General features: G+C 41.1%; 1 protein-coding gene across 2 annotated transcripts; it reads left to right on the top strand.

Annotated features, from left to right (window-relative positions):
* The first annotated feature begins 880 nt into the window (after nucleotides 1–880).
* CCDC34 (coiled-coil domain containing 34) lies at nucleotides 881–24,674 on the top strand. Of its 2 annotated transcripts, XM_014831428.3 has the most exons (6): nucleotides 881–1,296; nucleotides 6,420–6,555; nucleotides 12,633–12,740; nucleotides 21,833–21,991; nucleotides 22,556–22,697; nucleotides 24,141–24,674. In XM_014831428.3, the coding sequence occupies exons 1-6, from the start codon at nucleotides 977–979 to the stop codon at nucleotides 24,353–24,355; spliced, it is 1,080 nt and encodes a 359-aa protein (XP_014686914.2). In that variant the 5' UTR covers nucleotides 881–976; the 3' UTR covers nucleotides 24,356–24,674. The 2 variants fall into 2 exon arrangements, with proteins under 2 accessions (XP_014686914.2, XP_070347477.1); XM_070491376.1 differs by lacking the exon at nucleotides 12,633–12,740.
* The last annotated feature ends 1,174 nt before the right edge of the window (nucleotides 24,675–25,848 follow it).

The following is a 25,848-nucleotide window of genomic DNA, read 5'->3' as shown; positions in this document are numbered from 1 at the left end:
GCTTCTGCCTTCTGAATTGCTCTTGGCTGCTATTATTTCTACCATATCTAATTCTCCTGTGTCAAATTCTTTGCAGATCTGTTTCATCAAAGATTTGCATCATTCTTTGGTTAATGACAAATTTTGTGTGCTGTTAGCCATTGTTAGCTTTCACTTTGCGATATTTCTGCCAGGGAGATGCATTATGAGCTGGACAAAAGCCCTATTTACAGGTGTGCACACTTTTGTCAGGGTGAATAAAGCATCCAGCTTTATCCGCTCTTTCACCTCTCCCTTGCTCCCTTCATCCACAGCCCCAATCCCGAAGAGGGGAGTGCTGCTTCGGAGATCCCACAAAATTTTTCTTTTCTCCTAAAATGCCTGTCACAGAGTATTTTAAGGGCATGATTCTTCACCACAGCAGAAGGAGAAGTGTAACGGCGGGGCTTTTATGTCACGCATCTCGAGGGTTTAGCACAGACCCTAGCACACCGGAGGCTCCAGCGAGGCCCCCGAATTCACAGCCATGGAAACTAGTTCCCTCGAGATGCCAGGCACACGAGGTGCTGCCCAAAACAGGGGAGGCCTGTCCTGGCGCGCACTCCTGAACACACGTGCAGACCCGGACAGGGTTCGCCCGGCCCCGCCTCCAATACGGCCGCGTGCCGAAAAATCACGGCTGGGCCTTAGAACCACGGCCTCGGGACGCTGTGGGGCGGCTGTGGCTCCCGCCTCCTCAGCGACAGCACACCGCCAGGACGCAGCAAACAGGGGGCGGGCCCTACAGGCCGTCCGCAGAGCAGGCCGAAGCGGAGGCGGGCCCGGCAGCGCCGGCCGGGGGGCGGGGGCACGCGCTCCGCAGGCCCCGAAACGCCCCGCGGCCTCCACGCGTCGCCACGGCAACGCGGTCTGCGCCTGCGCGGATTGGCCGGCCCGGCGCGCGCGCGGGGCCCGCTGGGAGGTCGCCGGCCGCCCCGCCGTTTGAACTAGGCGGCTCATGTGGGCGGCGGGCCGGCGGCGGGCGGGTTCGTGGGGACCCGGCGCCCGGGCCCCGGCCGACCTCAGGTCCTGGTCCCGGCCCTCTTCAGGCGCCTCCTCTGTGCTCGCGGGGCCGGACACGGTGACGCTGGGCCCGCCGTCGCCGCCGCCGAGCTGCAGCGAGTCCACCCTGTCGCTGTTGTCCCCCCTCGGCCACCAGAGCTTCCCGTCGGACGACGACGGGGACGGGGAGGAGGAGGACGACGTGGACGCAGATGTCCGCGGCTCGGGGGCCGCGGTGGCGAGCCCGGGAGGAGCGGAGGCGCGGGGGCGCGGCAGGTAAAGCCGAGGCCGGCGCCGTCGCCCCGGCCTGTCCGCGCGGGGCCGCCGGGGTCCTGTGGTCCCCGAGGCTGTGATGGTGGCCGCAGTCGCCGCCCCGGGAGGGCGCGCGTCGTCTCGAGCACGCGGAGTAGTGTCACCATGCCGGGAGTTTGCTGAGTACTCAGCGGTCAGCTCGTGGGCCCCGGGGCTCGTCCCGGCCCCTGCCCCCCGAGCGCGGCCTGCTGCCCCTTCGCGGCTCCCGCAGCCGGCGTGGGGAAGCCTGAGGCCCCGTGGAGCGGGCGGTGGCAGGCGGCGTGCTGTCCGTGCCGTGAATGGGGCGCTGGGCACCGCGGCTGCACTGCCGACCTCAGCGTCCGCGCACACACGCCGGGTCCCGTCCAAGCACGCGCTTGCCGTGCGATCCAAGTCACTGCATCAGAGAGTGGTGGAACCAAAGAGATGGCTGGAACCACCTTCATTCGCTTGTTTCTGCACTTAGTCATTCAGCAAACGTTTAGTGTGTGCCACATACCAGTGTAGATCCTGGGCACCATAAGCAAGATAGACGTGGTCTACTCTCATGGAGTTGAAGCCTAGATAAGCCTCTCATTTTACAGATATCAAAATTGAGGCTCAGAATACAAATAAATAGTGATTCAAAGCATACACCTAGTTATTAGCAGAGCTGGGCCTGTACCAAGGTGTACTGGTGAGTTCTCTTCCGTATGCTGCATGCCTATTATGGGGTGTATAGAAATAGGAGCAAAGGACCTATTCCTGCAGAAATGTCTTTTTCTGAGACAGGCCTAGTAATGCAGGTCCATTCTGGGGTAGACTCATTTCGTCATCTTCAGAAAGCATTCAGAAGTTTCTAATTGTCGAGCTGTATAAGGTGCAATACAGGAGATCTAAACACACATCAGCAGCAGGCCCGCCTCCTGCCTTGTAGGGTGTTCATAGCTGGACTGAGTGAGTGAGTGGAATATGGCGCCATAGGAAGTGACTCCTACACGGTTACAACAGCCAGTTTCTCAAGAATGAGAAGTAAAAGTAGGTACGTTGTTGGGAATGGAGATGAGTGAGAGTAACCAACCAAGCCACTTGTCCAGACAGTTGTAGCAACAAGAAGCAAGCCTTCTCTGATGGAACTGATAGGAGAACTAGGATTTCAGGAGTCTGTTTTCATGTGGGCCTTTGTAGGGATTCTTCAGGACTGAGTTGGTCCCAAAGGTTTTTAAAATAAACATTAAGGCTTTGGGAAGCCTTAACAGAAGGTTTACCTTCTGACCTAATCCACAGGACTAAGCAATATAGACACAGTTTAGCCACCCAAGGAATGATGGCCATCAAAACTACAGCTCAGCTCCTGAGACCTTGCACTGGCTTCCCAGAGCCAAGGCCATGTGGAGCCCCCAGGGGAGGAGCCCCCAGGAGAGGAGCCCGATGTATTTGTGTCTCACCTTAGCCAGAGCCCGAATGAGCGGGGAGCATCCCAGCTCTCAGGCTGCTGTTCTTATCACAGCTCCTTTCCTGTGACTCAGAGGAAGCGATAGGATGTGGGACAGAAGGAACGCAGTTGTCAGACCTTGTGTGTGGCAAGTGTCAGAAGCTCATTAGGTGTTGAGTGAATGTGTGCTGAATGATGCCCATTTCCCGCTTCTGGAGGACTGATAGATGTGGCAATTGTTGTCAAATGCTTCAGAACACCTAGCAGTGCCTTTCAGGACAAGAAGTGGTGAGAAAGTTTCCTTGTTCCTCCTTCCTGCTTCTCACCTTTAGTTGGTGTCCCGGACAGTTTGAGGGTGATTGGTGAAGAGAGCAGGCAGCCTGAGTCGGAGTCCAGCCACAGTTCTGGGCGTTGAGTATTCTCTCTGGACCAGGGAGTAGACTAGAACCACCTGGGATTTCCTGCCTTTTTTCCATCCTTCACCTGGCACAGTGACCTGACTGTGGCAGAACTAAGAGGGTGTGGTTGTTTTGAGATAGACTCAGGTATTAGCTGCACAGGAGGGATTTGAGCGTGGGTATTTTAGGTGTAAACAGAGCCATGCTTAGCGAATGCATTGACCTTCAGATTTTTAGATCACTCTATCCACTAGGAACCCATCCCTTAATAAATGTCTTGGTCATAAACAGGTGCTTATCAAGCCTTTCTTCCTTATGGGTAGAGCTGTAGTGTATATACCACACGTTTTGAACACATTTGTTAAAAATGTTAAGGCAAGAAATTTAATATTTAAAGTGTCATTTTTTAAAAAACACTGATATGTGATAAAAGCATTTGTTAAAAAACAACAAATATTTCTTCTTGTTTTTTTTTTTTTTTTGGTGAGGAAGGTTGGTCCTGAGCTAACATCCATTGCCAATCTTCCTCTTTTTGCTTGAGGAAGATTGCCCCTAAGCTGACATCTGTGCCAGTCTTCTATTTTGTATGTGGGGCACCACCACAGCGTGGCTTGGTGAGCAGCTTGTAGGTCCGTGCCTGGGATGTGGACCCACGAACCTGAGCCGCCAAAGCGGAGCGTGCAAACTTAACCCCTACACCACCAGGCCGGCTCTTCAACAAGCATTTCTTAGGAGACTACTATATTCTAGGCCCTAAGCTAGACTCTTGAAATAAAAAATGACTTAGGACATGTCTTGTATCTGTAAGGAATTCATGGCCTATGGCAGAGAGGGACAAGAGACTGAAAGCCCAAGGCAGTTATTCGAATTGTTTGCAGAGTTTCACTGTGAGGCCCTAAAGATTCGTGCCTGAGCTGACTCTTGAAGGGAGAGTGGGAGGTAGCCATCCTCCTCCTCCTCCTCTGAAATGACAGGTAACAAATGCTTCCCAAGTGCCCGGAACTGGCCCAGGTGCTTTAGCGTGGATTCTCTCATGCCTGTGAGGTGCTGTGAGCTAGCCACTGCTGTTGTCTTCATGTTACAGATGAACAGTGGAGGCCCGAAGAGGATAAAAAGTGCCCGTAGCTAGGGAGACACAGACATTCACCCTGAATGTTCTGCCTCCAAGTCTAAGCTCTCACTTTGGCTGTGTGTAGAGGTGGAGGAAAGGAATTTCAGAGTTTTAGGCAAAGCTGCAGAGCACAAGGGTCTGGCACATTCATCAGTCTGCCCAATTAAACAAGACTGAAATGTCGAGTCTGGATCAGCCACTGGTCAAAGAAGGGGCTGGAAGATAGGCAAGGGCCAGCTCCTGGGTGCCAGGCCGCGGAGTTTGGATCTTAGCTTGTCGGCAAAAGAGGCACTGAAGAACTTTGGGATGGGGGGGTGACATGATAGATGGATGCATTTGAGGGGTGAATCTGGCAGCATTGTGAAGAATGGTTTGAAATGGACGGAGAAAGGCCGATTATGACCAGACAATGGTTGTAAGATTGGAGAAGAGGAGAATGGCTTGAGAAAATTGAAAGAAGTAGAATAGACCTGACTAGGTGATTATATGAGTGTGGGAGTTGGGGGACCAAGTGTGGACAGGGAACAGGAGGAGTCACAGTGTCTGCCCTGGCTAACGGGAGGGGAGGGGCTTTGGGACTCTTCACTGAGATAGGATTATCAGAGGAGAGTAGAAGTTTTCTTGGTGGGAAGGGCCATGGGTGGCTGGTAGAAGATGATTAGACGTGTGCTGGACTGAGTGTGATATTTCAGTAGAGCCATCAGGTGGTTGGGAATAGAAGTGTGAAGCTCAGGAGAAAGATCTGGCTTGGAATGACTGATCTGGGCGTCATTAGCACCTAGTGACAGTTGAAACTATGGGAGCAGACGAGGTCGTTCTGCAACACGGAGAAGGAGAGATGCATCAGAAGTAAGCACAGCAACGTGTCTCCCACTAAAATACAGATTCCATGAGGTCGTGGATAAATGAAGAAATAGCAGCAGCAAAAAACGAGTCAGCTAAAGCTGTGAGGTAGCAGAAGTTGTGCATAGCAGTGGGTGAGGCACTTGGCTGCCTGAGGCAGGAGTGTGTGTCAGAGACCAGAGAGGAGCCGAGTCTGTAATAAGCTCGTCTAGAGCTGCCTTGGGTCCTGAACCAACCCTTCTCTCCAGGGCTGCTGATGGTTCAGCTTTTCCTAAGTTTTATGAGGCTCGTGTATCTGGCCAAGGCCCTGTGTTCTTTGTGTATGGATGGACTTACAGTATTTCCCCTCCCTTCTCTCTGTAGCTTGAGTGAGTAGTTCCTTTTCCATGTACCCAGAAGAGACAGACTGACAGGTGCACAGTGGAGGTGGAGTCCCTGCTAGGAGCTACCCAAACTGTGGAGAGTCGTGGACACCCTGAGAATTGGCAAAAGGGAGTCAACCAAAACATTAGAGTACAAGGGCCATATTTTTTTATAACTTTTTATTTCAAAACCATTTCAAACTTAGAAAAGTTGAGAGGATAAGAATTTCTGTTCACCCTTTACCCAGAATTAACACATTTGCTTTATTTTTCTGTGTATATGCATATTCTTTTTGTCCCTGAACTACTTAAGGGAGGAAAAGGGAAAAGTCTGCTTCAGGATCTGATTAGGGTCACGTGTTGTAATTAGTTGTCCAGATATAAGATTTTTAAGAATAAAAAATTGTTGTCACTAAGGCAAGTGGATTAGGTGTGGCTTATCCCATTGGGTTTTTAAATAATATGATTTTATTTTTTTATTTTTGTTTTTATTTTTTTTCAAAGATTGGCACCTGGGCTAACAACTGTTGCCAATCTTTTTTTCTGCTTTATCTCCCCAAACCCCGCCTGTACACAGTTGTATATCTTAGTTGCACGTCGTTCTAGTTGTGGGATGTGGGACGCCGCCTCAACATGGCCTGACGAGCCGTGCCATGTCCGCGCCAGGATCCGAACCCTGGGCCGCTGCAGCGGAGCGCGCGAACTTAACCACTCGGCCACGGAGGCGGCCCCAATATGATTTTAGAAGATGAAGGAATTCAAAGGCAGTTTAATGGATAAACATTCAAATATTGGACTTCCTGTTCATGATTTTTCAAGTATATATTTACGTATAATTAATTCATATATATTTATTTATAAAAACCACAGTATTGTAAATACATTATTAAATTCTGCTTTTACTGTTCAGTTAAGTAATTTGACACTTAAGCCTAAGAGTTTCAAATTCAAGTGCGGTTGTGTCCTCTCTTTTGTTATAGCACGGTTGAATCGGAAGATAACGAAGAACAGCAGAACCAGGTGTGCTCACCGGAATGCAGCCTGACACCATGGGAAGTGTGGTTTGTTGGCAAAGAAAAAGAAGAACGTGGCCGTCTGCAGCAGAAAGCTCTAGAGGTGACGCCAGCCGGTACCTTCTTCCTTTAATCCAGAGCTCACAGAGCAGAGCTACTGTCAAAATTAACAAGTTAATGTTATTATTCCCCCAAACAGTCTGCATTTGTTTGTGTCAGTTTGCTATATCAATTTTAGTAACTCTTATTGTAGAAATGATGTGTTTATTATAAGAACATTTGGAAGCTATAGCTAAGCATAATTAAGAAAATTAAAATCTCCTCTAGTCTCACCACCTGAAGGTAACCATCATTAATATTATGGTATATAGCCTTCCAGATTTTCTTCTATGTAAATTTTTAAAAAAATATGTGTATGTGTATAATACAGATACGTACAATAAAACTTCACCATATGTACATTTAATTAAATTCAACTGTGTATACTTGGTAGCATTTTTAAGAAAGGAGAGAAACAAAAATTGAAATAGAGACAGGCATCCATCCCCATATCACGTGGAGCACGTGCCCTGGGGTGACTCTCTGCTGGCAGATGGGCAGCTGCGGGGCTGCCAGGGGCTGCCAGTCTCTCCGTGCCTCCCCGCCTTGCTGTGGACTCTTCTGTGTTCATGCTTCTCTCTGAGCTCTTACTCTCCAAACTCACAGAGTAGTTTGAGATACATTCTCAAGTGAACCCCTCATTCTCTGAACTCTTAGTGTTGGCTACTTAGAACCTAACAGCCAAACAGACATGGATAATTTGATGTCCCCCAGGATCCAGACTCACTGTCTGAATTCTCTCTGTCCAGACACAGAAGCCAAGTAGATGTGAGTGGGGAGGGATGTGTCTTGTTTTTAATGAAACAGGATCAAACTCTTTTGTAACCTGCTTTTTTCTGCCTGTTACATTATTAACACATTTCTGTATCATTAAATATTTTTACATCATGTAAAAATCGCTAGCTAAGATTATTAAAATATATTTCAAATGTATTAAATATGTATTAGGATATAGTTAACTGATTTACTATTGTTGGATATTTAAGTTTTATTCTAATCTGTTAGTAACTGTGTTGCTGTAAAAATCCTTGGAACTAAAGCTCTGCCCTCTGATCTTCCTTGGAATAAATTTTCCGTATCAGTTTTGAAACTAGCTGCTACTTCTGTGATGGGTTTCTAAAGGTAGGCAGTCACGTACTCAGGAGGCTTGGCAAGATTCAGATGATTGTAGAAACCAGTACCCTCTGCTGTTTCCCTGCTGCAGGATACTTTGTGTTCTAAGATGCAAATTTATTCCTGGAAAAGTGCACACTAGTACTTGTTTCCTCTTAGAAGGTCACAGGGCTTGAAAAAGACCTTATGGTTTGGTCTTTTATGCTTTATTTTAAGCTTTTCTGCTTTAATTTCCTCATGTACAGTAAGGAGAAATAATGCTTGTGTCACAGAATCTTTGTGAGGATCACGAACAAAGTGTAAAGATGGCTGGCGGTGTTTCACGGTGTTGTTGGTGTCACTGCAGCTCATAGCCTTCTTAAAGCATTTCGCTTATTTTCAGAGTTAGTGTGATTATTGAGACCCTAGACTCTTCTCTGACCTCAGCCTCAAGTTTTAACATTCCTAATTCCATTATTTCATGCAGTAGCTTTCAAAATATTTGTTCACTGTGAGAAATCTACTTTGCTTCATGTCACACACAAATGCATACTTATTTGTGTATGTATACATGTGTACATGCATGTCTGAAACAATATCTTAATTTTGTGGAAAACCTGGTGTTCTTTTCTTTTTTTTAGCACTTGTTCATAACTCATTCAGTTGGTCTTAGACTACAGTTTGGGAAACACTGACCTAGTGGGTCAGTGGTGTAGTGGAGGTCACTGTATGGTAGTCAGCTTGATCTCCAGCCTCACTAAAGGTCACTTGTTAATTAAGGAAAGGAGAGTCACACCGCATCACTTTTAGCGTCAGCATCCAATAAAAGAAGTTAATTAAACTACAGAAATTCATAAGGGAGCCTGGGCTTTGGAGTCGCCCAGAACAAGCCTGAAATTTTAGCCTTGCCGTTCTGTGACCTTGGAAAAGTGACATAACTTCTCTGAGCCTCAGTCTCTTCATCTATAAGCCAGATGTTACAGAGGCAATAGTAGGGTGGGTAAAAGCCAAGGTTCTGGAGCCATACTTCCTGGATTCAAAACTTAGATCTTGGGCAAATCCTTGGCCTCTCTGCCTCGATTTGTTTATCATAAGGGAGAGAAGAGTATTCACCTCCTAGTGTTGTTATGAGGACTGAGTGAACATCAGGATATGGCCTCGTCTAGGGGAAGCCTCAAAAATCCGGTGTTGTTATGAAAGCAGATGATGGTAACTACTGAAGATTTGTTTTGAGAAGAGACTAAAATAATGAGTATAAAGTCACTACCACAGTGATTGAGCAGGCATCAGGGTATGATGGGTTGAAAGATTAAACCTTTTCATGTGTTTAGTAGCTTGACATCTCTTACAGCTGTGTCTTTACTTAACTCTGAAGCAGTGGGAATACTTGCATGAATCTTACTGCATCCGTCCTACCAGGGACATTATAACCTGTAGGCCAGCTGCGCACTTTATTATAAGCTTGTTTTGAGCTATGTAGGTGTTCACATTCTTTTCATGCCTTCCCCTGTGTTTTGTTTTCTAAGTCATGCTTTCCTTATTTTTCTCCTTGTTTACTGTATCTTTAATCTGTTTACAAATCATATCATTAAAGCCTTGATTTTTAATCGTAAGGAACAATTCATCTGAGGTCCCTGTTAAAGCCTGAGGGCCAGAAAGTGACTTGTGAGGTTTCAGTCAGTGCAAAGGTGGCCTGGATCCTCATTCTTTTGACTTCGAATTTAGTAATTGTTTTCTCTCCAAGACCAAGATGTATTTTAGAAGTAGATGGGTCAGACTCAGTATTTAATTTTTTTCTCTTTTCTTTTTTTTTGGTGAGGAGGACTGGCCCTGAGCTAACATCTGTTGCTGGTCTTCCTCTTTTTGCTGAGGAAGATTGTCCCTGAGCTAACATCTGTGCCCATCTTCCTCTATTTTGTGTGTGGGACACTTCCACAGCGTGGCTTGACAATGTGTGTAGGTGTGAACCTTGAAACCCCTGCCGCCGAAGTGGAGCACGCGAACTTAACCACCATGTCCCTGGGCCGGCCCCGCTCAGTATTTAATTTTGAACTTACCCTGGCTTTATTTTCTTCCGTGAAAACTTAAAGGATAATTGGTCGTTAAAAAGATTGTTCCCTCTCATAAATTTGAGTTCAGCGACAGATAGGTAGATTTGTTTTAGACATCTCTGTAAGATTGAGTTAAAAAATTATGTTAATCTGTCAAAGTTACCCACTTACAAAATTTTTTGCATTTGTAACTATGTTGAGATGATAAATATGGTAAATGTTTAACATTAGTATTATGAGAAACTGGCATATTGGTTTTGTAGGTCATATACATTTTATTTAAATTTTTATTATTTAAAAACTTCTTTAGCAGATTGCCCTAAATTCTCTGTAGGCTTTGACTAATTCTAATTTTTAATGTTTGCTTTAACATTTTAGTACAATCTGTTCTAAATTATAAAAATTATCTAGTTTGTGAATAATCCAGGTGCTTTTTTCCTTTTTTTTCGTCATCTTGCCTCTGGCCATTTCATTCATCAGCCCTTAATGAAGAAATAGGGCAGGATATAGAGTTGGTGAAACTCAAAACTGTCAGTTTTTCTCATTGTTACATTCACTGGTAAAAAGTTATTTGAAAGTTGGCAAAAGCTCTTAAAATAAAAATGCATGTTTAGGATCCTTTTTGGATTTTGGTTTTCCATGATCAAACATTGTCTCGGAGGGAAAAGAGCTATAGTCCTGTGAAGTTCAGTGGTGGCCAGAAGACGACCAGGGGCCTGTGAGAGGAGAGCTCAGCTGGGTCTGGAGGAGCTTGCCGCGGTGGGTCACAGACAGAGGTGTTCAGGCTGGAGATGCTGAGAGGAGCCGGCCTCGGAGGGGAGGGCTGTGTCTCAATGTGCTGTCTGTTCTCGTGGCACGTCGCTCGAGCAGACGTCCTGAGATCAGAGCACTGCTTGGATCAGTGGTCACATTTTCCAGGTACTTTTGACCCTTCTTTCATCTTTAACTCTTTTGTCAACATTAGCTAAAATTTGTGAATCATCAAATTTGCGAACCAAACACAAAGTCTAATTTTTTTTCTCGATTTTTGAGTTTAATTATAGAAGGATTTTTAAAGGGTACATAATATAATCAATCATATTTTTAGTTGTATATTTAAATAATTCCTTTCCTTGAAAATGAAATTTAGGACTGTTTGGGAGAATTTTAGATACGTGATTGTCAGACCCGTATCTAGCGTGTCACACGTGCGCACGTGCACACACACACTCTCTCTCTCTCTCCCCCCCTCCCTTCCACGCTCCCTCCCCCTTCTTGTTTCCTGACACAGGTCCAGACCTCCTTCCCCTTACAGCTCATGTACTGTCTGACTGCGTCATCAATGTCCCTCAGGATAGTTCTGATCCCTTCAAATGCAGTCTTCAGCCTTTATCATGAAGAGTTCTAAGTCGTGCCTTGTCATGTGTTCCTGCTTCATGGTATTTGGTGTACTCTGCCTGTCTCAAAGGACCCTTCTCCATCTAGTTGGTACCACACTCTGATTTCCTCGTTGCCCGCCCTCCCCCTTAATCTCACCTCGTCAGGCCGTCTCCTCGCTGTTCCTCATGTGGGGTCGTTTCTGACTACCCTGGTCTGACTGCATTTCTGACCACACTGTTTCTCCTCTCACCTTCCCTCCTCTTCCTTTCCCTTTTCTGAGCTCCTCTTACACAGTACCCCCAATGTAGCGCTTAATTGTTCTGTGTGTTTAGAATCAGATTAGATCAGAGACCTCTGGAATTTCATCCCTGTGTCTCAGTTCTTGCTGTCTTTATAGTAGTGCTTCATAGAAATAGTATGAAGTGCATAATCAAGGAATAGCAGCTGCGGAGGTAATGAAGAATCCTTTTAAAACAGGATGGATATCTTACTTTTAGGGGGTAGGAGGAGTATAGTGTTTAAAAGTTGGAAGACTTTCTGAATGAGTGAGGGCAGCTATTCTCTGTGTAGCAGAATTTTAGGATGAGAGGTCAAAGAAGACAGGCACCCTTTGACCCGATGTTCTGAAGTGCAAAAGATGTGTTCTTGGTGTCAAGTTTTGTCTTCCTTTCATTTAACGCACTGGAATTGTCTGTGAGTTGAAAAATTGTACTTCCCACTGCCCAGGTACGGAGGTCTTTGGGAAAGTGGGGATGGAGAAGAGGAGTGGGGCCCAGTGGAATATGTATGAAAGTGTCTGATTATTAGTGTCTAAGGAGAGAGGAGAAAATAACTGGCAATTATGGTAGAGGAGTCCTAGGAGTCTAGTTTGAACAACATTCTCAACTAATGCAGTAGTTTAACTGATGAGTGACAGAGTGGTGGCATTCAGCTTGTAGTTTTATTTGGCCATACCTTCCACATTCTTTCTCCCGAGGAAATGCCCAAACGTGTAGAATCGAGTGACAGCAAGGCAGTTAAATAATCTGGGATATGAATGTGGTTTTGTTTTACAATCCAACAGCTATAAAATCAGTGAAGAAAAACCTGAATTCTTTTTTCCCTGAAGAAAATGGAATGGTTTCTTTACATTTCTTCTTTGGTATAACTCTGAATTAAATTTTTAATTTAGGGATTATTTAATTCCTATCCTTTGTCTTCATCAGGAATCTAGAAGCTTTTTATAGTTGTAAAGAAGGTTGGAATTCTCTTGAGCTTCTGCCAGTAGCGTGCAGTGGTGCCAAAATTTATGTGTGGGAAAGTTGATTTCAATGAGGGTAATTTAGCTGAAGTTTAGTCTAAGAAACTAGTGTTTTGCTGCCAAGCAATTATTTGCATTTCTAAAAAATGACTTATACTTTTTACCAATGCTTTCTTTTCATCATAGACTAGTTACTTTAGTAAGTTCTTGTCACTAATGGTATATTTTCTATAAAGGAAACTATATTCTTATTTAATTTGGTTAGCCTCAGTCTTTTTTGAAGTACATGGTTTGAGTACTCCTATTAAATGTTGCCTTTTGTTTGAATAAAACCCACAGGAATTAAATCAACAGCTAGAAAAAAGAAAAGAAATGGAAGAACGTGAGAAAAGAAAGATAATTGCTGAAGAAAAGCACAAGGAATGGGTTCAGAAAAAGAATGAACAGGTAGGGAGAAAAAAATTGCACACACGGTTACTGACATCTCTTTTGCAAAGTCTTCTTCCCATTACTCCTCATTACTTGGGTTTGTCTTCTTTTCTCTTAGATTCTTTCTTCTCCAAGCTGATTTTATTCTACCCTCAGGGACATGTGTCACGTCTCTGTCGTCTACCTCTGCCCTCTGCTTCTCTTCCGTTTCCTTCGTGCGGCTTCTACTTGTATATGGCTGCAGGCAGTCACGAAGTCACAAAGACTGTGTCCCTAGACCTGACCTCCTTGAGTCAGAGGTCATCAGGTGCCTCTGAGCCTGCAAACCTAAAACAACCGTTATTGCCTATTCCCCTTTCATAGAACCATTCTCCTCACTCCTTGATTTCTGTTGTCAGTGCTCCTGTCATCTCAGTCACCTGGGCGTGATGAGAATTCTTCTGTTGTTGGCAGTCATCCCCTCCTTTCCTGTGCAGTCACCACTCCTGTTTGTGGCCTCTTCCTATCTGGTCTCATTTCATCTTTCAGCTGACTTGATGTTGATCTTCCCACACTGGAATGTAAGCTCCATGATGCAGGGGTTTTCACCTCTTTTGTTCAGTTCTCCAGCAACTGGATCAGTACCTGACACATAATAGATGCCCCAAAATATTTGTTGAATGAATGACTCCATTCTCTGTGTCTTTGCCAGACTAATCTTACTGAAAAAGTTGAATGGCATTCCCCAATTCAAAAAATATTTTTCATCATTCCTCCGTCTTCTGCATAACGTTTGACAATTCTAGCCTGGCTGGTTAAAGACCTTCTGCTCTGCTCTCTGAGCTGCGTCTTCTTCCACCTGTGGCTCCCTTTGTTCTGTGCTGTTGCTTCTTACTGCCATTCTTTTGAGAGCACACACATGATAATCATGGTCTGTCTTCTTGGAGTATAGTTTTACTGGAAAATTGTGAGAGGAAAATGTTATTTTTATGTTAAGGCAAGCACCGATATTTAATGGAGTAGAACATGAATTTTATATTATTTTTAAGGTACACAATAGATTTCGAAGAAATCTTGAGCTTTGGGCTGTGCTCCCCACAGCGATATATGTTGATGAGAAATTTTGAGAACACTTCCGTTCTCTTTCTCACTTCCTTATTTGTTTTTCTCCTCAAAGCACCAGCACATAGTTATATATTCTAGTTGTAGGTCCTTCTAATTCTTCCATGTGGGACGCCACCTCAGCATGGCTTGAGGAGTGGTGCTAGGTCTGTGCTCAGGATCTGAACCGTCGAACCCCAGGCTGCTGAATCGGAGTGTGCAAACTTGACCACTATGCCACGGGGCCAGCACCCCCTTATTTTTCTTTATATGGTATTTCATCAGCATGCAATCTCATATCCTCCACCCCACCCTTCCCTTCATCATCCAACTCAGAGCATTTCCTACATGAAGCATTCGCTGATCACATGCTAGAAACGCTTTCCTTCTTCAATTGTTTTGTAATTTATACACTTTGTCATGTACTGCCTTGTGTTATGTATATATTTTGTTGCTATTTTGTATTATGCATATGTCTTCACTTCTCTTGTAATTTTAAGACTCTTAAGGATAGGAATTATGTTTTTATATTACTTTTTATCCATTACAAGATCTAGCGTAATGCTTTGTAATATAGTAAACATTTGTTATTGGAATGAATAAATGAATGAATAAATGTATTATCTTCCTTTCAATTTTAATACATTCTTGTATTGAATCACAAGTTAGAAATTTTAAAAGTACTTATCTGGTCAGTTTGTTTTCTGTTGTGATTTTTACATATTTAGAATGATACTGTTTTTTGTTATTACCTAGTTTTATGAATTTAGTCAATGTTTAATTGGTAGGACAAAGTTTTAAATTTTTAATTCTAATTTTTTTCCTTAACTATTGTTGGATCTAATGCCCAGTGGTATTAATAAGCATATCTAGTAATAATTTCAGTAAATTGAAGATGACATAGCTTTCTTCATCCAGGGATTGTAAGAAGGAAACTGGCTAGACGTGTGTGTTATAACATAAATGTATTTGTTCTTTACTTCATAAGTAAAGTATTATTATTTTCATGTTTGCCTCATCCCATAATACAAGAAGAAAGAATTCTTTGTGAATTAATGCCAAAATCAAAATATGTCTGTGTCACCAAGCTTTGGGTGATACTTTTTTTAAGTTTATAACTATAAAAGAAAATAGTTTTACATGTACAGCATAGTGGGCTTTCTCCTCTAAAAGCTTCTCTTATCTTCTAACTCCATTAAGCTTGTTTTACCCTGCCAGTCAAACATAGTTGTTGTTTGTCTAAGAATGTAAGATATGGCTGAGAGATGATATATTCTCTCTTTTAATTAGTGGCAATAGATCTAATCCAATTATTTGAGGAAAAATTTCTCTCTTTTGGAGGGAAATGGCTTGCCCTGACATAAATCACTAATTATTGAAAGAAGAATGCCATAAAGTTGAGAATAGTTCAAAAATGAACGCTGAGAAATTAAATTTACTTATTCTGCAGAACTCTTGTGCATGTTAAGGAATAATTGATTACTGTGTTTTTTTGTTCTTTAAGACCTATCAGATTTCTTATTTCAGTCTTAGTTACATTTACCTCTATTTGTAAAGACTGCTCTCCTGGTTCTTCTCTTCCTGTCTGGCATCTAGCGTTTTTCTCCTCTGTTTACATTTCATGGTGTGTGGTCCACTGCTGCCTCCAGCTTCATTCACATTTTAGCTGTATCTGTGGCGTTATTTTCTCTAAGTCATTTTCACTGCGTTCTATCAAAAAATCAGACAAAAAGAATTTATGTATCCATTAGCAAAGTTAGTTTCTAATAATATGACTGTAAATTGTTAAATCCTTTTCAAATAAATGGCTTATCTCATCTGGTACTCTTAGATTTGTGTTGCCATACTAATTCATTTTTTTGATTTGTTTTTTACGATGTGTTATCACATATTTTCTGAAAGGGACCTTACCTTCATTGTTTTAAAAAATTATTTAAAAGTGAAATTATTTTTAATCCTCAAAACATGGAACTGAGTTTTTTTAATATAAAAAATTAGTTCAGATCAACAAAGCATATGGTTGATAGCACTGTTATCAGTGCATCATTCATGCATTCAACATTTTTACTCTGTAGCAGGTACTAGTGAAGGAGCTAAAATAGAAATTCAGAAACTTTAGCCAGTTGTTTTGTTAGTTTCCTTTAGTTGTGAGAAACAAAGGTTTTCTCAGGGCACCATGTTAAAGAAAGGAAGATTTATTGTTGTGCTCTGTGTGGTATAGAACTGGCGTGCCAGAAAATCTGAAGCCACTTAGTGGCTGGCTGCTCTCTCTCGGTGCTTCTCTCCAAGTGCCTGCTCTGTTCTCCTTTTGCTAACTAAAGGCTTTCCATTCTCTCGTCTCTAGTTTAAATCCTACAGAGAGCCTGTCTGATGTTTTAAAGTCAACTTCATTGAGCTATAATTTACTTACAGGAAAATGCACTTATTTTAAGTTTGGTGCGGCTTGACAAACCTATGTACCTGTGTAGCCAGCCCCACAGTCAAGACATAGAACATTCCTGTCACTCGGAAAGGTTTCCTAGTGCCCCTTTGCACTCCGCCCTGCTCCCCAGCCCACCTAGCCCCTGCTCCAAGGAAACCGTTAGTCTGCGTACTGGCCCTGTAAATTAGAGGTGCCTTTTCTAGAATTCCTATAAATGGAATCATAGAATATGTATCCTTTTGTGTTGGGCTTCGTTTGTTTTTAAAATTTCCTGATATTTCTTGTATTAAGATTGTTCCTTTTTATTGCTGAGTAGTATTCTGTTCTATGGAATCCTACAAATTGTTTATCCATTCACTAGTTGATGGACTGTTGGGTTGTTTCCAGTTTTGGGGTATTATGAATGAAATTTATGACACTTATGTACAAGTCTTTTTGTGTACACGTTTTCATTTCTCTTTGGTAAATGCCTAGGAACTGCATTGCTGGGTTGTATGGTACCTATGTGTGTAACTTTATAAGGAAATGCCAAGCTTTTTGTTTTTTTTTTCAGTGAGAAAGATTCACTCTGAGCTAACATCCTTTGCCAATCTTCCTCTATTTTTCCTTGAGCAAGATTAGCCCTGAGCTAACAGCTGTACCAGTCTTCCCTTACTTTGTGTGTGGGATGCCTCCACAGCATGGCTGATGAGTGGAGTAGGTCCACACCCAGGATCCACACCCGCAAACCTGGGCTGTCGAAGCAGAGTACATGGAACTTTAACCACCTGGACATGGGACCAGCCCCCCAAAGTGTTTTTAAAGTGCTTGTACCATTTTATGTCCCCACCACTATTGTATGAAAGTTCTGATTGTACCACATCCTTGCTAAAGTTGGCGTTGTCAGTCTCTTTTCATTTCAAGTCATTCGAGTGAGTGTGTAGTGGTATGTCATTTGTTGTTCTAATTTTCATTTCTCTGAGATCTAATGATATTTAGCATCTTTTAATGAGCTTATTGTATTAGTCAGCTTGCACTACCGTAACAAAATACCACAGACTGGGTAGTTTAAACAACAGAAATTTATTTCCTTACAGTTCTGGAGGCTGGAGGTCCAAAGTGGAAGTCCGAAGGCCAACCCACACCTAGCAGGGTTGGTCTCTCATGAGGTCTCTCTCCTTGGCTTGCAATTGGAGCCTTCTCTCCATGCCCTCACATGACCCTTTTTTTGTGCATGCACATCCCTGATGTCTCTTCCTCTTATAAGGACAATAGTACTATTGGATTAGGGCCCTACCTTATGACCTTGATTACCTACTTACCTCTTTAAAGACTCCTTCTCCAAATGCAGCCACAATGAGGGTTAGAGCATCAACACAGGAATTTCAGGGGTATGCAAGACAGTCTCTAGCACTATCAACCATTTTCTACATCTGTTTTTTTTTTGCTTGAGAAAGATTAGCCCTGGGCCAACACCTGTGCCAGTCTTCCTCCACTTTTTATGTGGGTCGCTGCCACAGCATGGCTGATGAGTGGTGTAGGTTCACACCCAGGATCCAAACCTGTGAACTAGGCCAGTGAAGCAGAGTGCACCAAACTTAACCACTCTTTCATGAGGCCAGGCCCTCTACCTCTTTTTTCTTATCTTTTTTGTTTTGCTTTGTGTTTAACTTTTTGCCCATTTTGAAGAAGGATTGTGTGTCTTATTAATAAGTTGTGAGAGTGGTTTATGTATTCTTTTAAGTCCTGTCACATATATGTATTGCAAATATTTCCTCCCATTAAATTTTTCTTAATGGTATTTTTTAAAGAGCAGAAGTTTTAAATTTTGATAAAGCTCCGTGTTTCAACTTTTTCTTTTATAGTTTCTGGGTTTTGTGTCCTGTTTAAGAAACATTTGCCTACACCAAGGGTGTAAAACCTTCTCCATTCTTTTCTTCTAGGAGTTTTATAACTTTAGCTTTTACCTGTATGAATATTTTGAGTTAATTTTAATGTATGGTGTGAGTTAAGGGTCAAAGTTTATTTTGTTTACATATGGATATCCAATTGTTCCAACACTATTTGTTGAAAAGAGAATCTTTTCCCTATTTAGTTACCTTGGCACTTTCGTTTAAAATCAATTGACCATATTTGTATGGGTGTATTTCTAGACTCTATTCTATTCCATTTATCTGTATCCTATGCCAGTTCCACACTAGCCTGTTATTATAATTTTATAATTCTTGAATTTATAATTCTTCCAATCAGATAGTGTAAATCCTCCATCTTATTTTTTCTTTTTCGAAACTGTTTGAATTTGAATCACTTTATCAATTTATTTAATCATGCTTGCTTGAATAGTACCTGACACTATTGGGATTAAATATATAGATCAGTTTGGAGAAAATTGTCATCTTAATAATATCAAATTTTTTGTTGTTGTTGTTGTTGTTTGTTTTTTGGTGAGAAAGATTCACCCTGAGCTAACATCCATTGCCAATCTTCTTTTTTTTTTTTGGCTTGAGGAAGATTAGCCCTGAACTAACATCTATGCCGGTCTTCCTCCATTTTGTATGTGGGACACTGCCACAGCATGGCGAGTGAGTGGAGTAGGTCCGCGCTGGGATCCGAACCTGCAAACTCAGGCCACCAAAGTGGAGCACATAGAACTTTAACCACTCAGCCATGGCGCCAGCCCCAATAATATCAAAGTTTAAATCTATAAGCATGGTTTTTCTATTTAGATCATCTGTAATTTTTCTCAGTAATAGTTTTTGGTGTACAGGAGTATCATACATTTTCTGTTAAATGTATCCTTAAGTATTTCATGGTTTTGGGGATGAGAGCACTCATCTTGCCTTATTTCTGATATTATGCTATAATGTCCATGCCTAGTTTTGATATTAAAGTAATACTGGGCTCTTAAAATGAGCTTGAATATGTTCCCTTTTTCTCTATTTTCTAAAATAATTTTTGGGGCAATTGGTATTATTTCTTCTGTAAATGTGTGATAGAATCCACCAGCAAAGCTATCTGAGGCTGGAGTTTTCTTTGTGGGAAAGTTTTTAATCCTGAATTGTTTTTACAGGTAGGGGGTTATTCAGATACTGTTTCTTCTTGAATCAGTTTTGTAAAGTGGTATATTTTAAAGAATTTTGACATTTCATTTAAATTGAATTTATTGGCATAAAATTCTTTTTAACATTCTCTCATTTTGGTGTCTTTGTGATCTTAGGCAAGTTACTTAACCTCTTTATGCATCAGTTTCCTCATTTGTAAGGTGAGATCATAATAGTGTCTACCTCATATTGCAGTTATAAGACTTACTGGGCATAATACTTAAATGCATACTTCACTTTATTGTAGTTCGCAGATATTGCATTTTTTATGGATTGAAGGTTTGTGGCAACCCTGCATTTGAACAAGGACGTCAGTGCCATTTTTCCAACAGCATTTGCTCACTTCATGTCTCTGTGTCACATTTTGGTAATTCTTGCAATATTTCAAACTTTTTCATTAATATTATATTTATTGTAGTGGTTTATGATCAGTGATCTTTGATGTCACTATTGTAATTGTTTTGGGACATCAGGAACCATGCCCACATAAGATAGTGAACTTAATTGATGAGCATTGTGTATGTTCTGACTGCTCCACTGACTGGCCGTTCCCCCATCTCTCTCCCTCTCCTCGGGCCTCCCTGTTTCCTGAGACACAGCAATATTGAAATTAGGCCAGTTAATAACCCTGCAGTGGCCTCTAAGTGTTCCAGTGAAAGGAAGAGTCTCATGTCTCTCACTCTGAATCAAAAGCTGGAAATGATTGAGCTTAGTGAGGGAGGCATGTCAAAAGCCAGGACAGGCTGAAAGCTAGGCCTCTTGTGCCAAACAGTTAGCCGAGTTGTGAATGAAAAAGAAAAGTTCTTAAAGGAAATTAAAAATGCTACTCCAGTGAACACACAAATGATAAGAAAGTGAAACAGCCTTATTGCTGATACGGAGAAAGTCTTAGTGGTCTGGAGAGAAGATCAAACCAGCCACAACATTCCCTTAAGCCAAAGCCTGATCCAGAGCGAGGCCCTAACTCTCTTCAGTTGTGTGAAGGCTGAGAGAGGTGAGGAAGCTGCAGGAGAGTTGGAAGCTAGCAGAGGCTGGTTCATGAGGTCTAAGGAAAGAAGCCGTCTCCATAACATAAATGTGCAGGGGGAGCAGCAGGTGCTGATGCAGAAGCTGCGGCAAGTTCTCCAGAAGGCAATTCATGAAGGTGGCTGCACTAAACAGATTTTCAATGTAGATGAAATAGCTTTATATTGGAAGAAGATGCCATCCAGGACTTTAGTAGCTAGAGAGGAGAAGTCAGAGCTTGGCTTGAAAGCGTCAAAGGACAGGCGGACTCTCTTGTTAGGGGCTAATGCAGCTGGTGACTTTAAGTTGAAGCCAGTGCTCATTTACCACTCTGAAAATCCTAGAACCCTTAAGAAGTATGCTAAACCTACTCTGCCTGTGCTCTATAAATGGAACAAAGCCTGGATGACAGTGCATCTGTTTACAACATGGTTTACCGAATATTTTAAGCCCACTGTTGAGACCTACTGCTCAGAAAAAAAATTCCTTTCAAAATATTACTGCTCATTGACAATACACCTGGTCACCCAAGAGCTCTGATGGAGATGTACAGTGAGATTGATGTTGTTTTCATGCCTGCTAACACAGCATCCATTCTGCAGCCCATGGATCAAGGAGTAATTTTGACTTTCAAGTCTTACTGTTCAAGAAATAAACATTTCATAAGGCTATAGCTGCCATAGCTGGCGATTCCTCTGATGGATCTGGGCAAAGTCAATTGAAAACTTTCTGGAAAGGATTCATCATTCTAGATGCCATTAAGAACATTCACGATTCATAGGAACAGGTCAAAATATCCACATTAACCGGAGTTTGGAAGAAGTTGATTCCAACCCTCACAGATGACTTGAGTGGAGGAAGTAACTGCAGCTGTGGTGGAAACAGCACGAGAACTAGAATTCTAAGTGGAGCCTGAAGATGTGACTGAATTGCTGCAATCTCATGATAAAACTTGGTCTATGTAAGACTTAAAAGAATTACATAGCCAGAAATTTGTCTCTGTGTGCCTTTATAGCAATATGTAATGTGCCAAAATGTTATTTATTTGTCCTCTGTAACTCACTGATGGTGAAGATTTATCCAAGTATTTGTATTGGCAAACCATCCAGGAAATGTGTACGTATGTGGCTCCTATTTTAGAGTGAGTGTAAATACTGATTAAAAAACACTAAGATTCAGGACAATCTAACAGGTTGTAATTTCTGTTCACTAATTTATTCAACAAATCCTTATTGAAGCACCTACTTCAGTTATTCAACACTGTCCCAGGCTCTGAATATACTTTGGTGAGCAGGATCTTTGTAACTGCCATCATGAAACTTATAGCCAAGCTTGTAGACTAAAATTAACCAGGTAATTGCAGGTATGTTATATATTTTCCTAAGTCACATTGTGTCAGCTATGCAGTTACCACCTATTTTAAGAAACAGGTAAAGTTTGGAAAATTACTGTATATAACACTTTTTCATCATATGAGGATAATTACAGATATTCCAGTTAAAAATTTTTTATTTTTATTTAAGAAAAGGAAAGAAAAGGAACAAAAAATTAATAAGGAAATGGAGGAAAAAGCAGCAAAGGAACTGAAGAAAGAACATTTGCAAGAAAAAGCAAAAGAAAAGTATGAAGAATGGTTAAAGAAAAAAAATGCTGAAGAATGTGAGAAGAAGAAGAAAGAAAAGGTATTTTTATTAAAGTGACCAGTCAGAATACATGGCTCTCGTGTTCATATGTGCCAGCTATATTGTATAAAACGTTTCTATTGGAAATTGGCCCTGTCTTAGCATAAAGTAAATACGTGAAGCCATCCCTACTTATTGTACTCTGTTTACACTTCAGAGGTCAGTGTGCATTTGTAGTTTTCCCAGGGTGAGAAATATTAATAAGCCTGTTGATATTGTTTCCGTCAGGTTCAAACATTTTATTGTTGCTAATGCTTTTAATTATTTTTTGATGCACTTGTATGAAAAACCTTATTACATTATTACAAATTACTGTTCTATTTTAAAACAGAAAATTGCTGTTTTCTTCTTGGGTTTGATGTCTTATTGTTGTTTAGAGGCAGCCGCCTTGATAGCACATCCCTGATCTTGTTAAAGTCTGATTTCAACTTATAGAGTATGATGCAGTATTTATGATCAGTAAGCCTTTGAGGGGGACGCTCTGGGGAAACAAGTCAGTAGAATGTGAATAGAATTTTTAGCTGCAGAATATGCCTGGAGTTTCTTTGGTCTTGTCATTTTAAGGAAAAAGAAAAACAACGGCAAGCTGAATTACAGGAAAAAAAGGAAATAGCAGAAAAAAAGTTTAAGGAATGGTTGGAAAAGGCAAAAAATAAACCTCGTCCAGCTGCAAAGAGCTATGGTTATGCCAATGGAAAACTTACAGGTTGGTTTTTATGTTGTGTGGCTTACATAAATATGGCTTGCAGGAGCAAATATTATACATTATGTTTCCTTTTGACAGAAATAGAAATGTATAAAAATCATTTTTCTTTCAAATTACTATTTTCTGGAAGATTTTATTATGCTGTGTTCCTGTGGAGATGCTACAGATTTATTGTCACTCTCTGTAAGTCAGATATATTTTAAAGGCAATAGTTGTAAAACTGCAAGTCATGATTTCTAACATTAAGAAACAAGTGAAATTTTCCTGCAGTTCTTGGATTTTAAAGTTTCATCAGGATGTATTCAAGAGGTCATTTTTCCTCCCCCTTTTCTAACCCTCTTTAAGGCAGAGCTTCCATTGTCTTTGGCACATTCTTTCTGCAGGACGGAGTACTAGACAGCACGTGAACGAGACCCAAACCGGCTGGCCTTCAGGCTGGTCTCGCTGGAAGCGGCAATGCGTGCTTTCCTTTGTGCTCCGTGCTGGGAACGCATACCTTGCTGACAGCTGCCTTCACTTGTTTAAGTGATTTATTATTCAAAGACTCCCATTCTGTTTTGTTCACACAATAGAACATATTCCAGACTTTGTTTTGACCGTCTTGGTGAAGTGTGTGTTGACATATCTGTGCAGTCAGAGTGGGTTGCCGCTGTCTGAATGGCACATCCCTGCGTCTCCCACGTGTCCCAGAGGTCCTCTGTTGCGGCTCCTGAGCGTGAGCTGCTCCTCTTTGTCTTTCTTGTTTCAAGAGAGAGTAATAAGCAGTGGTTTTAACCAAACGATTGGATAGTGAAGTTAAAACTTTTGGTGGGAATATACATAGTAATGACTAGAAGTTAATTGCTAAAATAATGGATTATTAAATTTTTTGCATTTTTAATTAGCTTTGTTCTAATAAATGTCTATCTGCATTGTTCTACTGCTCTTAATTAATAATCAAAATGACAGTGATAATAGGAAATCTGATTAATTTGTGTGACAGTAATTTAGAATTTCAGTGATTCTAAACAAGAATCTTGATTTGCTTTAGCTACGTTTGCAACAGAAATTTTTTTCTGTAAACTCTGACTAGGGGAAACTAGAACACAATCTGTGGTTTCCCAGACTGAGGTAAGACAATGAAGATTTTGTTCAGTTTAAGGGTTCTAGAATTAATTTTTATGTGAGTTTTTATTTGTGTAGATTTCCACGCTAACATTCTTTGGACTTTTAGAAATATTTATATTTTAATTTTTACTGCAACATTTTCTGTATTTGAAAAGTGTTACTTGCTTGAAAATATTTGAGAGTTCAAGTTTTAAATGAATCAAATTGGTTTATCAATGATATTTTTGCCTTCTTGATATTTTAACATTTCTCTAGCAATTTAAAAGTAAGTAGTTTCTTTGATGCCAAGAAGTGTTTTTCTCATTTTGCTTCGTTCTGATTTTTTAATAACTTTAGGTTTTTACAGTGGAAATTCTTATCCAGAACCAGCCTTCTATAATCCGATTCCGTGGAAACCAATTCCTGTGCCTCCTCCCAAGGAAGCTAAGGATCTCTCCAGCAAGAAGACCGCAAGGCCTGTGCCCAGGCAGCCACACAGGCCATCGTCCCTGGTGGGTCATAAAGCCAGAAGCCATCCCTGCCTTGGAACTCTGTGCAGAATACAAAGATAGTAGATGTGGGAAATTGCATGCTTTTACCTGGAGCTATTTAATTTCAAAATCAGAACTTGTTTTTTACTGCTCAGTCCGTAGCTCAACATTTGATGTGATTATTGACAACCTGAAAGTTTTGCATTTGTATATGGAGTCCTTAGAGTTAATTGTGGAAAATATGTTACACACTTTCCTTTTTCTAAATGCTTCATGGTTGATCTCAGAAGATTGGTTCACAGGATAAGACTGAATATCTAACAATTGTGTTTGTATTTAGCTTGTATTAAAACTACACTGTAATACCAATAAAACCAACAGTTTTTCTTGCGTTCTTTCATACTCTGTGTTGTTTTTTTGTGTTTATGTTTGTGAATGTAATAAGATTAAAATTAAGTTGTTCAAACAAGCATTTCTACACCGCATGCTCAAGATAACTCTTAGAAGAATCTAAATGGGTTAGAATCCTAGAGTAAGCAAAAATAGTCTTTTTGATGGCCATTGGTGTATTTTTCCCTATGTAAGTATTTTTAAGTAAGTAACTGGTGGCATATATTGTAACAAAGAAATGAAAGTTGAATTTTTGAAAGGAAAATTTAAAAACATTGTTTTGTGCTCTGGATCCTAGATAAATATATAGTAATCTTGAGACACTAATAATATTTTGCTATACTTTGTACAAAACTTGTACATTAATTATAATTAGGTTGTTAATTTTGAAATTGTGATTATCATGCGTTTTTTAATGTCAAGTGTTAAGAGAGATTTTGCTAAAGTTGGGGTCACAGATCTCATTGATAAATACATGTTAAGGATAGTAGTTCAAAGAATTATTAAAATACCACTCAGCACTTTTTCTTACATTTTAAAAGTCTGTATATTTTTAGGGGACCATCAAGAAATGAGAATTTGTTGTGGCAATGAAAAGTTCAGTAAGTTCATTGAAAAGTGATTCCTATTTAGAATGTATTCTATGTTTCTGCTAGGTTAGTCCTGTGCAAGTTGCTGGTGATCGATCTGCAGTGGTGTTGATCAACGCAGGAAACAGCAGTAGGAACTTTGAAGTGTATTCATGTCATCAGAAATCTGGGCAAGTTCACTTCTAAGCAAAGAACAGTTTGGGAGGACTCAGTAGGGTTTGTTGGGTCAAAGTATTGGTGAGGTTTAGGGGCCTCACCGTCCTTCTCAGAACCTCTTAGATACAGTGAAACTTCCAGACAATCATTCTACTTGAGCAAAATCACCTATATAGAGAGAATGTAGGGTTTGCCAGGGTAGCAATAAACTTGAGTGTAAAAAACATAGTGTACTTAAGCCTGAATTCCTGGGGTTTTTAGATATAGCTTAGAAACCTTCAATTTCACTCAGTAGAGTAAGTCTTTAAGCAACTTTTAACTGTAACCATAATCCTAATAAGACTTTTCATTCAATCAGTAATTAGTTTGACCAATATTAATTGAATATTTACTCTGTGAGAGATGTTTTGCATGTTGATTTAGGAATTTAAATGATCT

This window comes from Equus asinus, chromosome 20, assembly GCF_041296235.1.
Source record: "Equus asinus isolate D_3611 breed Donkey chromosome 20, EquAss-T2T_v2, whole genome shotgun sequence".
Lineage (NCBI taxonomy): Eukaryota > Metazoa > Chordata > Mammalia > Perissodactyla > Equidae > Equus > Equus asinus.
The sequence above is the reverse complement of the archived record's forward strand: the minus strand, read 5'-3'. Positions and strand labels throughout refer to the sequence as shown.

Coding starts and splice junctions, on each gene's coding strand:
- CCDC34 (XM_014831428.3), top strand. CDS start 977: ATGTGGGCGGCGGGCCGGCGGCGGGCGGGTTCGTGGGGACCCGGCGCC. Junction 6,556..12,632: donor TGCAGCAGAAAGCTCTAGAG/GTGACGCCAGCC, acceptor TAAAACCCACAG/GAATTAAATCAACAGCTAGA. Junction 21,992..22,555: donor AGAAGAAGAAGAAAGAAAAG/GTATTTTTATTA, acceptor TGTCATTTTAAG/GAAAAAGAAAAACAACGGCA.